Genomic DNA, 14,353 nt, shown 5'->3' with positions numbered 1-14,353 from the left:
CCTATATAAAAACAAAGTACAAATTTATACTAAAACCTTCTTTAAAGATATTGATAAAAATAGTTTTATTCTCATTTCCAGTGGACACCATCCAAGATGGTTACACAATACTCCAAGAAGTCAGTTTACACAAATAAAAAGGAATTGTAGTACGCATAAGGATTTTGTAGATCAGACGGAATTATTAATTAATAGATTTGTGGAAAAGGGGTATAAAAAGCCTCTTAGAAACTGAAAGAGAAATTATTGACAAAAGAGATAGAGATACTCTTCTGTCTGGTAGAAAAATCAGAAATAATGGCGATAATATTGCCTTTATTACAAACTATAACGATCAATATAAAAAGATTGAGGGTATTTTCAAAAAACACTGGCCGGTATTAAGGAAAGATGAGACTCTAAAAAATATCATCCCTCAAAAACCTAGATTTATATACAGAAAAAATAGATCTTTAAGGACCAAATTGGTCCATTATGTTTTGGATCCACCTAAAGACAAACTTTTTCCCTAATTTACAGGGTTTTTTTCATTGCAATAAATGCAAAGCATGTAAATTGGTTAATAAAACTTCTAAGAAAAAGAGGAAGTCTTTTCAGTCTACATCCACTAATAAAGAATATAAGATCGATGCGTTAATTTCGTGCAATTCGTCCCATGTAGTTTATGTTTTGGAATGCCCTTGTCATTTTCAGTATGTGGGAAGAACAGGTAGATTATTAAAAACCAGGATAGGTGAACATCTTCATAATATTAAAAAAGGATATGATAAGCATAGTGTGTCGAGACATTTCAAGTTAAAACATAATAGCGACCCAAGTCTACTAACTTTTTATGGGATAGAAAAAATGAAGAGACACTGGCGAGGTGTGGACATGATCAATGAGTTATCTAAGAGAGAAACATTTTGGATATATGAATTGGATGTATTAGGACCTAATGGTTTGAATATAGATATTGATTTAAATAGTTTTTTGACAAATTTTTGAGTCTGTGTTTTTATGAACATAGTGACTAATTGAACATGTCTACGCTCAATTATGGAGGAATGATTTATATATAATGAATACATGCAATTTTATTTTGATTTCATATTTTATATTTTTTATAAATATGATTAATTGGTTGGAATTATAAAAAGATGCTAAATTGTAATTGTGGATATTGCCTTTCATGTTAAAGGTCCCCCCTTTTTTTGTTTTGTTTTAATTGATTATTTTGATATAAATTTAAAAAAGATTTTATATTTTTTGAATATCTTTGAGTGGAGCACCTTTTTAGATGTGAAAATGGCCCTTTAAATGTAAGTTTATATCCGTTACTCCTTTCCGTTTTTTAGATACTTGTAGTGCTCGTTTTTTTTATATGTTTTCAATTGACTAAGATCATCCTGTGCAATATTTAAGATAGCACTTTGTATATTTGATATATATGTAACATGTTTGTAACAGATTACCAGTTACCTAATTGTAACAATCCGTTCATTACATCGATGGGATGTTGCACTGATTCGTTAAAGCCAGCCGCATTGCAGAGTGTGTGCAGTATATATATATGGTTAATATGGCGTATGACATCTAAGCCACTCCGTGAGGATGTCTTTGTGATGAAACGCGTAGGGCAGAGCTTGGCTAGGTATGACATCAGGACGCTCCCTGGTATTGTCAGCGGTGTTCGCAGCAAGTGGGACTCATCTATCCTTTGTGGTCTATTGCAGATCGTTAATGCTGATCATGCTGGTGTCGGCGTGACACCTTGTTTGAGAGTGTTTATGTAGCCGTTTGAATAAATGTCAACAATTTTAAAACACGCTGCACCATCCTGCCTTTTCTTTATCATCCTGAGTGTGGTTCTACGATTATGATCAGATAAAAGGTTTCCTTTTCCACTGGCTTGGTGTTGCTGCAGAGTATTACTCCCAGAGTTTGGATATCCCAATTTGCCACAGAGTTTTGCTCCTAAAGTCTGCATATACCTTATCATCACTCCCAGAGAAACCGTGCTAATGCTGGTTTATAATTTAATCAGCATTTAGCTCTGGTGAGTTTATTTCTTCTGGTGGTGGATTGTGATCACGGCGATATATATGTTTCTTCACAATAAGTTACAGAGTCATACATTTTTTTTGGACTTGACCCATGGCCTTGTTTAAATTTGCATCATTGTTTTTTTTTCTTCTTGAGTTATTATATAGCGCATTCCTATATTATCTATACCTTGTATGTAGGGTTTTAGGTTTGCTGTTTAAATAAGTTTTATTTTTTACTTTGGTGCTTTTCTAATTTGATTTATTGAACATAAAAAGGATGTCCTATGACACCTGGTGAGTCCATCCTGTCCTGTGAACATCCCCTTGTCCTACTGTATCACCTATTCCTGGCACAGACCACCACACACCCCATGTTGAGGATTTCTTCATGCAGAAGAGAATCTTTCAATATAACCAGCAAATGTCATTCTTCCAGGTAAATAGACTGCTGTGTGTAATGTATATCAGGCCTGTAAATGAAGAAAGGAAAAAAAAAAAAAAAAAAAGCCAGCACAGCTTCTGTCCTATTTATACTAGAACGTTTGGGACCCATCAGATAAGTGGCTGTTGAACACAGTCCAAAGTACAAAATAGCATGGCTACCTAATTTGAAGACAAGAAAATGCATCATGACATTAAAGAGTGTGTCATGAAGGTTTATACCAGGAACAAAATTACATTGTTACCTGACATATCAAAGCTAGAATTACATGACAGTCAGCATTTTCAGAACATAACAGCAGTGACTAAGACCAAGCTAGTCTGTAGAGAAAAAAAAAAAAGAAAAAAAAACAAAAACGTTCATGCTAATAATTTCCTGTAACCTGTCCTGATCAGATCTACAAAAGCTGTATACTAACAGATCATACAATTGCTTTGAAGGTGGTATTTTACAATCATATGTGTGGGCCTTAACCCGTAGCCTACAAAAAAAAAAAAAAAAAAGTCCTTGGGTACAGTGAAGAAACTATACTATGAAGTGGATGAGGACATTTTCCTCACACAGCCCCACAATCCTAGTTCTAGCATCCAAAGCTACTCTAGACCCTTCCACCAAGAACAGCAGGCCCATTACCATCACCCTGTAAACAGGCCGCTTGTTAACTTGAGACCACCACTGACACACCTGGCATTCTAACTTTCATAATGAAAACCATCTCCTCAATGGTGCACCATCCTTCATAGATTGTCATTGGGGGCGGTCAGCTGTCAGACTCTTCCCCCTAGGCTGCACACAGGGACTTCTATCCCCCCATAACCATACCCCTCAAGGTCAGAGCTGGCCCAATGTGCTCATCCAAGGGTGCAGTGCTGGTCAGAGCACAGCCCCACCTGCTAGAGGGCATGGCCCAGGCCCCCTTTAGGAGGCCCAGTGGTACCCCCTTAGCAGCCCTGGTAACAATGCAACCAGGAGGCTGCATGGGGCAGGGTCACCCTTGACACACAAGGAGCCCTTCCTGTCCTGAGTCCCCTATAAGGCTGCCTTCACACTCATGCCTTGTGGTTTACCTTCACCACTAGTGCAGTGTACATGCAGGTTTCCCCACAAGTTACCTAGCTATACGTTGCCATTGACTTCTATTATATATTGCGGGTGTGCCACACTTTCTCAAAGCTCACCACAACTCCCACATTCAGGAGGTTTTTTTTTTTGCAACAAAAGTGCTCTTCCCTGGTTTGAGGTAGAGGGCCACAGGTTGAGTGCCCCAGCTGTAAGGCCTAGGGAAAAAAAAAAAAAAAAAAAAAAAAAAAAAAAAGGGAATTTAGGTGGAACACTTAGGCTACGTTCACACTAGCATTATGTACAGGCAGCAGAAAGGCGTCAAGTCAGGAGGCGTTGAAGCCTCCTTTTCTAGTCTATGGTGCCGCTCTGCAAACGCCTGACGTTTGCGGAGCGGTAACACCATTCAAACTTTGTTATAGGAGTTTGTAATGCTCGGCAAACGCCAGACCAAAGCTTGTGAAACGCTATAGGGGAGTTTGGCAAGAGTCAGTAAAACAGTCAAGTGTGAATGAGCCCTTAGAGGCTAATGGAAATTCAGATGGGGCAGCAGCCTTAGATTTAGGAAAGCTAGCCTACTTTTCACCACTTGCCGAATGCATTATAGCAACTATACAAGTAAAGTATTTATTAAAAATAGTTTTAATATAAAAATGTAAACAATCACAATTTGCAAAAAGTCATAAATTACAAGTGCATAAAGTTAAATATTTGTTCATTCAAAACTCCTGAGACTCAACAGCTTTGGGCTCCTGTGATGGGCCTTTCATGGTCTTCTTCGGCAACAGAACAGCTTGTATGTTGGGCAAGACTCCCCCATCGGCAATGGTGACACAACTAAACAGTTTGGCCAGTTCCTCATCATTCCGGACAGCTAGCTGGATGTGTCTGGGCAAGATGCGAGATTTCTTGTTATCTCTGGCTGCATTTCCCGATAACTCCAGGACCTCAGCACACAGGTATTCCAAAGTGGCTGCCAAATAGATCCCAGCTCCAGAGCCAATCCTCTCTGCATAGTTTCCCTTCTTCAGAAAGCGATGGATGCGGCCTACTGGGAACTGGAGACCTGCCTTAGCTGACCTAGACGTCTTGCCAGCTGCAGACTTCTGAATCTTCTTGCCACGACCAGACATTATGAAGATAACCTGTTAAAGATATACACCATTTGTCAAAGCAACAAAAAAGGAAAAAAGTTAAACTATACATGTTGGGTGTACACATTTTTCAAAGTCTGCTTCACTTCAGAGAATGACAAAACTGTCCTTTGTGCATGGAGCCTAAAGGTTGGGGGACTTATCACTTTTTTCTTTTAAGAAGCTATTCTTTTCCTGCTCCTAGAAGCAAATTATATGGGTCCATGCACACCATGTTTTGCTAGAAGAGTTTCACACCTCAGCAATTAGGGGGTGGGGGAGACCCATGCTAGTGTGCATGGAGTGTAACGCTGCACTGGAAGTTATTGCAGGAATAGACATTTGCTGGCTGTGAGGAAAAAACAGGTTTTCCCATTGGAGAGATTCTTCTAAACCCCCAATAGAGTAAGGGAATGTTAGAACCTTAGGTCTTTATTGCCATGGGTGCCTTCCAGTGCCAGCAACACCCATGCACCTAATGTCTTGGGTTGAGACAGGGATCACAAGTCTCCATAATGGAGTCATAGACAACATAACCCAAGAGGTTCTAACCCTACCCAATAACCAAAATCTGCTTGGTGCTGGGCTTTATAGGGCAACACCACTTTCATGGGAAAGAATTAGCAAGTTAATGTATACAATTGTGACTTGGGGTGGAGTACCTTTCCAATCTGCAGCACTGCAAACTGCTATGCAACCTAGGAGGCATTCTGTACAGTTTTACCCCCTGAAATGCAATTTGCTACATGTGCAATTGGCCCACTGGTTTTCCCAGGCACATGCACTAAAGGTACAAGATTTTGGGCATCCACAACAGAAATATTTTTGAAAGATACCCCCAAAAGGAAAAAGCATGTCTATAGGTATGCAGATGCTGCCAACGTCAACAGAGTTCTACTCAAAAGCGGAAGCTCCACTTATTTGCTTCCTCCCCCCTCCACTGCCATATTTGGCACCTTTAGGGAGAAAGCAGATACCCGTTTGACAGGTAGCCACTCCCCTGGCAAAGTGAGCCAGAAGTTGAGCCCCCTCCTTACTCCCAGTCTTTTGGAAACTTTCACAGGTCCCAGGAGACTGCCAGACCAGTTAGGAGGCACAGTGCAACTTGCACAGTGGGCACCAGGCTGTGAAGCCACAAGCTTTCACAATCTGGTGCCCACAGTTGAGATGCCAGCATGGGTGAGAACATCACTGGACTCTGGGACAGTCAAGTGTGTTTATTAAAAAAGTCAGCAGCTACAGTTTTTTTTTTTAAGCTACTGACTTAATCACAAAAATTGGAACTCCACTTTAAAGCCTTGTAAGTGCAGCAGCTGATAAAGTCACTCCCATTCACTTTCCACTTGGAAACAGTTATTTCTTTAGATTAATGGAGTAGTAGTTACAGCAGTAGTTTTATGAAAGGCAACAGAAGGAATCTAGTGCATAGCTACCAAGTGTCCCTCAGAATATTCTACCAGTGAAGAGCAACAGTTGTGGCATGTGCAATACCACCCCCCCAACATCATAGTATAGGAGCTTTAAGAATGTTTGACAAGTCAGACAGAAGAGATTATGGGGTCAATGAATCCAAGGTATATTGATAAACTACCAATAGACAACTGCACTTCCATCATATGCCATCCCCATTAGGCCAGACTATGTAGACAGAAGAATTTATAACACTGAATTTCAGGTAAATACAAGACAATTAATGCAGCATGGGTACCTGAACTCAGATCAGCCCCTTAAACACAGCCAAAACCAGGGGACCAGTTGTGCTACAGGAAAGGAGAAACATATTGGGGAAAGAGCAATTCAAGGGTCTGCTATAGATCTTCACTATCCAGATCACCCAATAGTATAAAACCCCCCCCCCCCACACACACACACACACACACACACACCTTACAGGTCTCTTCCCTAATCAGCAGAGAAATATCAATTTCTCCCCATCCTTGTTACTGCATACCAGAATTTACATAGTCCCAGAACTGGAGAGACAAAAACCCACATCATATTTAAACAGGATGACTGAGGATCATTAGCCTAGGATTATGAAAGGTCAGCAATACCCAAATATTACCTGTGTTCAAGTAAATGGTGTTAACATACAGAATTATTGCACAAATCAATGCCTGACCCTATTAGCCAACAAACACACTCACCCAGGACCAGCCAGATAATCTCAGAACAACTTGGACAGGAGTTGAACAAACTAAGCCCTTCCCATGCTGCTTATATCCAAGTATAAACACCTGTGGCTGGTTAATTCAATGAGTACTTACCACCCCCCCCCCCCCATCAGGGCCTTCAGCAGTGCAGATGACCTCACTTAAACACAGGTGGAGGCATTAGTATCTCAACAATGCTACCTGCGTATGTACAAAACAAGGACTTCTTTAGGAAACACTGGATTAAAGGGAACATGCTGTAGAGTGTAGAGTCATAGAGGTTGCCATTCCTGACCTGCCTTCTGAAATTACTAGTTCGCTGGCTGTCATCACTGGCTCTCGTACATTTTGGGTCAATAAACTGGAACCGATGCGCAGAGTAGGAGCTCTGACTTTACTCTAACCTTCCTGATCTTTATGTTTGTTCCACATCAGTGTCTTATAGAGTACTGAGGCAGCCAGACAACTAGCATTTTCAGAAGAGGACATCAGCCATGGCAGCCCCTTATTCTGCTCAGTACAGGTTTACTTAAATAATATCCTGATATCTTGTTACATTGTGAGCCACCTTCTCCTTTCCCCTGGCAAATGCTATAGGAACTGTTCCAAGCTGAAGGTTTGTCCCTGGATATAGCTCGGCTTGTCACAACTGCTTAGGCGTGTCATCCAGGACCACTTTGTTATGCTGCATTTTTAACTGAATGTTTTATTACCATTTATTGACAGGTGCTAGAAAGTACTGGAGATATAATAGATCTGAAAGATCCCATTCACACAAGTTTCACATCTCAACATGGCATATGTGTTGTGGCATGCCGCAATGCAGGTGCCATTCCCACTACAGTAATAGTCTGTTGGAATTCAAAATGAATACCAACACATTACACTACAATTCTCATATCACCACAACACAATACTGTAGTGTAAATGGGCACTAAAGCAAATTCAAGAGTTACAGGCCACATTCAGGCTTGTGAGTGTTGTTGCCAGTGTTTAAGCTACATTTTCATGTACATCATCTCATGGTACAATACCAGTATGTAGAAGTGCCCCTCCCCCAATTATACACTATATTTCCAAAGGTATTGGGACACCCCTCCAAATCATTGGATTCAGATGTTCCAATCCCCTCCATGGCCACAAGTGTATAAAGTCAGGCACCTAGGCATGCAGACTACTCCTACAAACATTTGTGAAAGAATGGGACACTCTCAGGAGCTCAGTGAATTCAAGCGTGGTACCGTGATAGGTTGCCACCTGTGCAATAAGTCCATCCGTGTAATTTCCTTGTTACTAAATATTCTACCGTCAACTGTTAGTGGCATTATATCAAATTGGAAGCAACTGGGAACAACAGCAACTCAGCCATGAAGTGGTAGGCCACGTAAAATGACAAAGCGGGGTCAGCGTATGCTGAAGGGCACAGTGCGCAGAAGTCACCAACTGTCTACAGAGTCAATAGCTAAAGACTTCCAAACTTCATGTGGTCTTCAGATTAGTACAACAGTGAGTAGAGAGCTTCATGGAATGGGTTTCCATGGCCGAGCAGCTGCATCCAAGCCTTACATCACCAAGTGCAATGCAAAGTATCGGATGCCATGGTGTAAAGTACGCCGCCACTGGACCCTAGAGCAGTGTTCTCTGGAGTGACGAATCACACTTCTCTTTCTGGCAATCCGATGGACATGTCTGGGTTTGGCAGTTGCCAGGAGAATGCTACTTGCCTGCCTGCATTGTGCCAAGTGTGAAGTTTGGTGGAGGGGGGATTATGGTGTGGGGTTGTTTTTCATGGGTTGGGCTTGGCCCCTTAGTTCCAGTGAAGGGAACTCTTAAGGCATCCACATACCAAGACATTTTGGACAATTTCATGCTCCCACCTTTGTGGGAACAGTTTGAGGATGGCCCTTTCCTGTTCCAACATGACTGTGCACCAGTACACAAAGCAAGGTGCACAAAGACATGGATGAGTCTGGGGTGGAGGCACTTGACTGGCCTGCACAGAGTCCTGACCTCAACCCGAAAGAACACCTTTTGGGATGAATTTGAGCAGAGACTGTGAGCCAGGCCTTCTCATCCAACATGTCTGCCTGACCTCACAAATGTGCTTCTGGAAGAATGGTCAAACAATCCCATAGACTTCTAAACCATATGGACAGCCTTCTCAGAAGAGTTGAAGCTGTTATAGCTGCAAAGGGTGGGCCAACTCAATATTGAACCCTACGGACTAAGATTGGGATGCCATTAAAGTTCATGTGCGCGTAAAGGCAGGCGTCCCAATATAGTAGCAATATAGTGTACATGGACATGTATGTCAGTGCCATTATATGGACACATGTTTAGGCAATGACTTTGACTAATATAAGTGTCCATATAAGGGCACAGATGTCACCATCATTCTGCCCCTTTGTTAATGTGTGCTGCAAGGTGGAGAATGACTCGGCCTGCAACTGATGGGACTTTAAAAGAATGCAAAGTGGAAGTTTAGATAAAGATGAGTTTATAGGATACCCAAGCTCATCTCTACCCATTAAAATTGAAAAGGTATATACAAGACACTCAGAAAAAAATGTGGATAGGTGGCCCCTTTTTTCTGCATTTGTGGCACTGGAAGGTGTTACTTCCATAGGAACCGTTGACCATTGTAAGAGTGGGCGGAGGGCAGATAATGCAGACAACTGTGGCTGTTGGAAAACATTATGGGCAAGTTACAATATATTTTAGAACTGTGATCATTTTACTATTCTATGTGCAATTTTGCATTAAATATCAGACATAGGGAACATGGAAGACCTAGCATACTATACATACGTTTTTGTACTGTAAGGCAGCCTTTTTTCCTTTTGAGGAAAATAACTTCCAGTTTCAGGGAACCTTTGTTAATAATTATTTGATCTACAGCTCACAGCACATTAGCGTGGACAGGAAGTTTATGATTAAGAAAAATAAAATCATAAGAAATTTGGTGTATCCATCATATTTCACACCCAGAGCTGTCCTACATTACCAAATAATATGTTGTGTTCCTTCATAGTGGTGGTCAATGGAGAAGTGCTCTCTTACATGGGTGATCAGTAATAAAAGGATCCCTTAAATTGGTGATTAGTGGGAGAAGACACCTTTACGTTGGTTTTCAGAGGAAAAAGTACCCTCTTAGGTTGGTAATCAGTAGGGGGACTCCCTTACATTGGTGGTAAGAGGTCTTAGGTTGGTAGTCAATGGTAGAAGGACTCTCTTACATTGAATGTCAGTGGGAGAAAGACCCCCCTTACATTGATGGATGCTTAGAGCAGGGTTTTCTTATACTGATGGTCAGAGAGAAAAATGCTCCTTACACTGATGGTCAGTGGGAAAAATGGGAATGAAGCAGGGCCAGATCTAGGGGGGTGCTAGGGTGGGCTAAGCCCACCCAAATTTCAGTTGGGCTCTCCACCCTGGACACTGTACATGTCTACTGAAGGATACTTCAGACATCTGCACTTTCTCCCCTGCAGCTTTGGAAATGTAGTAAATGTACTGCCCAGTTGATCATCGGGTCAGCAGGGAAGGGGGGGGACCAGTGGCGTGCGGTAGGCTGCCTGTACCTCCTCCCTGTCATCTAATACAGGTCGGCTCTCCCTCGGTGTGCTTCACTATCTTCCAAGGCAGCTGGAGTTGGTGGGTGGGGCCGGGGGTGTGGCTGCCTCATCTGCTGCTCCCACATACTCCTTCACTCAGGAAGAGAAGTGGATACATTAACTGAGCCCCTAGAAGTCTTCAACACTAGCCATACTGTAAGTGACTGAGCAGACTGTAATTACATACAGCCCCAGCCTGCCACTGTACTGCCCCAGCCTGCCACTAAATTCCCACTGTACTGCCCCAGCCTACCACTGTACTGCCCCAGCCTGCCACTAAACTCCCACTGTACTACCCCAGCCTGCCACTGTACTGCCCCAGCCTGCCACTAAACTCCCACTGTACTGCCCCAGCCTGCCACTAAACTCCAACTCTACTGCCCCAGCCTGCCACTAACCTCCCACTGTACTGCCCCAGCCTGCCACTAATCTGCCACTGTACTGCCCCAGCCTGCCACTAAACTCCCACTGTACTGCCCCAGCCTGCCACTAATCTGCCACTGCACTGCCCCAGTCTGCTACTATACTGTCACTATACTGCCCCAGCCAACCACTGTACTGCTCCAGCCTGCCTTTAAACTGCCACTGTACTGCCCCAGCCTGTCACTAATCTGCCACTGCACTGCCCCAGCCTGCTACTATACGGTCACTATACTTAACTAGCCTACCACTATACTGCTTTAACCTGCCACTATACTGCCCAAGCCTGCCACTATACTGCTCTAACCTGCCACTATACTGCCCTAGCATGCCATTATATTGCTCTAACCTGCCAATATACTGCCCTAGCATGCCATTATATTGCTCTAATCTACCACTATACTGCGCCAGCCTGCCCCTATACTTCTCTAATCTGCCACCCTAACGCCCAAACCTGCCACTATACTGTTCTAACCTGCCACTTTACCACCACTATACTGTCCTAGTCTGCCACTGCACTGCCCCAGCCTGCTACTATACTGTCACTATACTGCCCTAGCCTACCACTATACTGCTGTAACCTGCCACTACCGCTCTAACTTGCCACTATACTGCCCCAGCATGCCACTATAATGCTCTAACCTGCCACTATCCTGCCCTAGCTTGCCACTATACTTTTCTAATCTGTCACTATACTGTCCTAGCCTGCCACTGCACTGCCCCAGCCTGTTATTATACTGTCGCTGTACTGCTCTAGCCTACCACTAAACTGCAATAACCTGCCACAATACTGCTCTAGCCTACCACTATACTGCTCTAAACTGCCACTATACTTCTCTAATCTGCCACTATACTGTTCCAACCTGCCACTTTACCGCCACTATACTGCCTTAATCTGCCATTAAACTGCTATACCCTGCCACTATGCTGAACTAGCATAACCACATCTCTCTTATATATGTGTGATTCAAGTATGACATTAGGTTAAAGATATGCTGCTTTCAAAACCACGCCTGTTTTAAATGAATACCTCATCCCTAATTTAAGTACATTCTTCATCTACAATGGCTTTCTGGGTGCATAGCAAAAAAAGGTGACCCTAGAAATGTTTTTAAAATGTTAGCAACTATGCTGAACTCCTCCTATCTCTGCACTGCACACAATCTGGGCAAAAGCAGCAGAGCTCATGCTGCCCACACAGCACATAGCTGAGATCAGATTCCCTTACACACAACCACAATCTGCACAGTGTGTAGCTGGCTGCTATGTTGCAGTTCTGATCCGTGAAATTCCCTGGTCAGAATGGTAGCGCAGCTGCAGTAGCCAGCTGCACACTGTGCAGATCATGGTTGTGTGTAACGGAATCCAATCTCAGCTATGTGTAATGTGTGACGAGGAGATGATTTGCTGCCTGTGCCCAGGCTGTGTGCAGTGCAGTGATGGGAAAAGAACTTCTGCAGAGAGCCTTGCCAGCAGTGACCCCTAAACGCTGCCGAGTTCTCCCTGCTGTAACCCGTCATCTGCCTTGCCAGCAGCAACCCCTGCCTTTTGCCTTGCCAGCAGTAACTCCTACCTTTGCCTTGCTAACAGTGACTCCTATATTCTGCCCTGCCAGCAGTGACCCCTGTTCTTTGCCCTGCAGACTTCTGTACACTGATTTACAAGTTAATAGCCTCTGTTCCTTGCCCTAAAAACTGATTACCCTATCCCTCTGTCCTGAGTTCCTCTACACTGCACCCCCACATTAGACAGGCTAGATCCGGCCCTGGAATGAAGACCTCTCAAACTGCTTAAGGAAAGGGAGCCTTGACTGATAGAAGCATGGCTACACAATAGGCATTGACCTAACACAGCGAAATTAGGCAGCTCCATTAGAATGGACTACAAGAACCTGAAGTTAAGGGGCAAGTCTAAACTCTAGAAAAAGACTTCACTGAGGCAGCTCCCTGAACTGACAAAATTCAACATTCAGAAGAGTTTCCCGCCTGCTATGTTTTGTCACAGTTTTATTGGCAGTTGAACCTTGTCACCAATTAGGATTGCTTTAATGGGATATGCTCTCAAGTTGAATTTTGGGTCAGTCTAATGCCTGTCACTGATGGTTAAAATAGGCTTCTTAGACAATGTCAGGTTATCGTTTACTTGTGCTTACAGTATAACTGTGACAAGCAATGGTAACGTGTTATATTTGAAAATTTCAAAAAAGCTGTTGCCTTAACCTTTTTCAACTTAAAGCGTAGCTCCAGTCAAAATTAAAAAAAAAAAAAAATATTCAGCAGCTACAAAAACATTCACCTGTCCCTCGATCCTTTGGTGTCCTCACCGTAGCTGGTTTCACCGGACATCCTCTCTCTCTTTGGGGACAGCATCTTAAGTGTGGGCACCTGGCTGTGACAGCTTGCCATGGTTTGGGCATGGGGCGGGTGGTTTTTACGATACCCCACAACCACTGTTGTAGTGTAGCAATGGTTATCCCACCCCATGGTTCAGCGGCCCTTGCGGCCTCCCTGTCACATTCTGCTTTACACTTGGACAGGAGATGCAGCTGGGGTGGCATGTACAGGAAATGATCCTCTCCATTTTCCTACTGCAACGGATGAAAGATGGCTTCTCCTTTTCTCCTTCCCACCGGCATGTAGCAGCTACAGCAGAAAATGCTCATTATGCCAATCAAAAAAAACAGTCAAAATTCTGAACCATTTAATTTCCCTGAGGCCCGCGAAGGCTTATCAAATCATTTAATTGGCCCTTACTCTTCAAAAGGTTGAGTACCCCTGATCTAGAAGATGGATTCTTCCATATACTTATACATTCCAGCTTCCAGAAGTTTCTGTGTTATACAGTGAATGAGCTCCACCTTCAGTTTTCTATATGTATGCTGCCATGGGTAGCCTCCAGGAAAGGAAAATTGCAGTTCATACAATTTTCAGGTTTTTTGCTTAGTGTTCATCATGTTCTGCTGTACAATCCTTCATCTCATCTGCATCTTCAACAGATTGCGTTCATTTTCAATTTTGAAATAGAAAGTGAAAAAAAAAATGCTGTAATTTTTTTCATGGATTCATGTCACCACAATGACCTGAAATCTTGGAGAAACAATATGTAGACACGTACCAGAAAAGTGATTATAAGGAAAAACTTGTCCCGTGTGTAGATGTTTTTCTATTTTAATTGCTTTCTCATATGATTGGTGGTCAGTAAACAAACTGTGTGTTTCAGTGACATTTCAGTTTTTGGTGGATGTATGAGAATGAAATGGCATGTTTCACATGTCTCTCTTCATGTGCCTCTCAGGGATGTTTTATAGTTTGGAGAATGCCACAGAAGCTGTAGGACTCTCTGCTGCATCAGGAGTAGGGATAGCCATACATAGGCTTAATGGGAAAAAAACAATGGATTTCTTCTTCCATGATAAACAATATGGTGGAGGAATCTGCACTTCCAGCTATTGTATTCAGACAACCGCCTCACCCACTGCGGAGAGGATACAAACACTGTTCGGCCC

The 14,353-nt window shown here is 42.9% G+C and overlaps 1 protein-coding gene across 1 annotated transcript; it reads right to left on the bottom strand.

The window, feature by feature from the left end:
* Positions 1-4,152: 4,152 nt before the first annotated feature.
* Positions 4,153-4,661, bottom strand: LOC149457921 (late histone H2A.1-like). Its single transcript, XM_089682874.1, has one exon. The coding sequence runs from the start codon at positions 4,659-4,661 to the stop codon at positions 4,248-4,250; it is 414 nt and encodes a 137-aa protein (XP_089539000.1). The 3' UTR covers positions 4,153-4,247.
* Positions 4,662-14,353: the final 9,692 nt, after the last annotated feature.

Source organism: Staurois parvus, unplaced genomic scaffold (genome assembly GCF_062004578.1).
Source record: "Staurois parvus isolate SC_StPar_1 unplaced genomic scaffold, SC_StPar_1.0 ptg000299l, whole genome shotgun sequence".
NCBI lineage: Eukaryota > Metazoa > Chordata > Amphibia > Anura > Ranidae > Staurois > Staurois parvus.
This window is presented reverse-complemented; position numbering and strand designations above follow the sequence as displayed.

Excerpts from the sequence above, each read along its gene's own strand:
- LOC149457921 (XM_089682874.1), bottom strand. The coding sequence starts at position 4,661 with ATGTCTGGTCGTGGCAAGAAGATTCAGAAGTCTGCAGCTGGCAAGACG.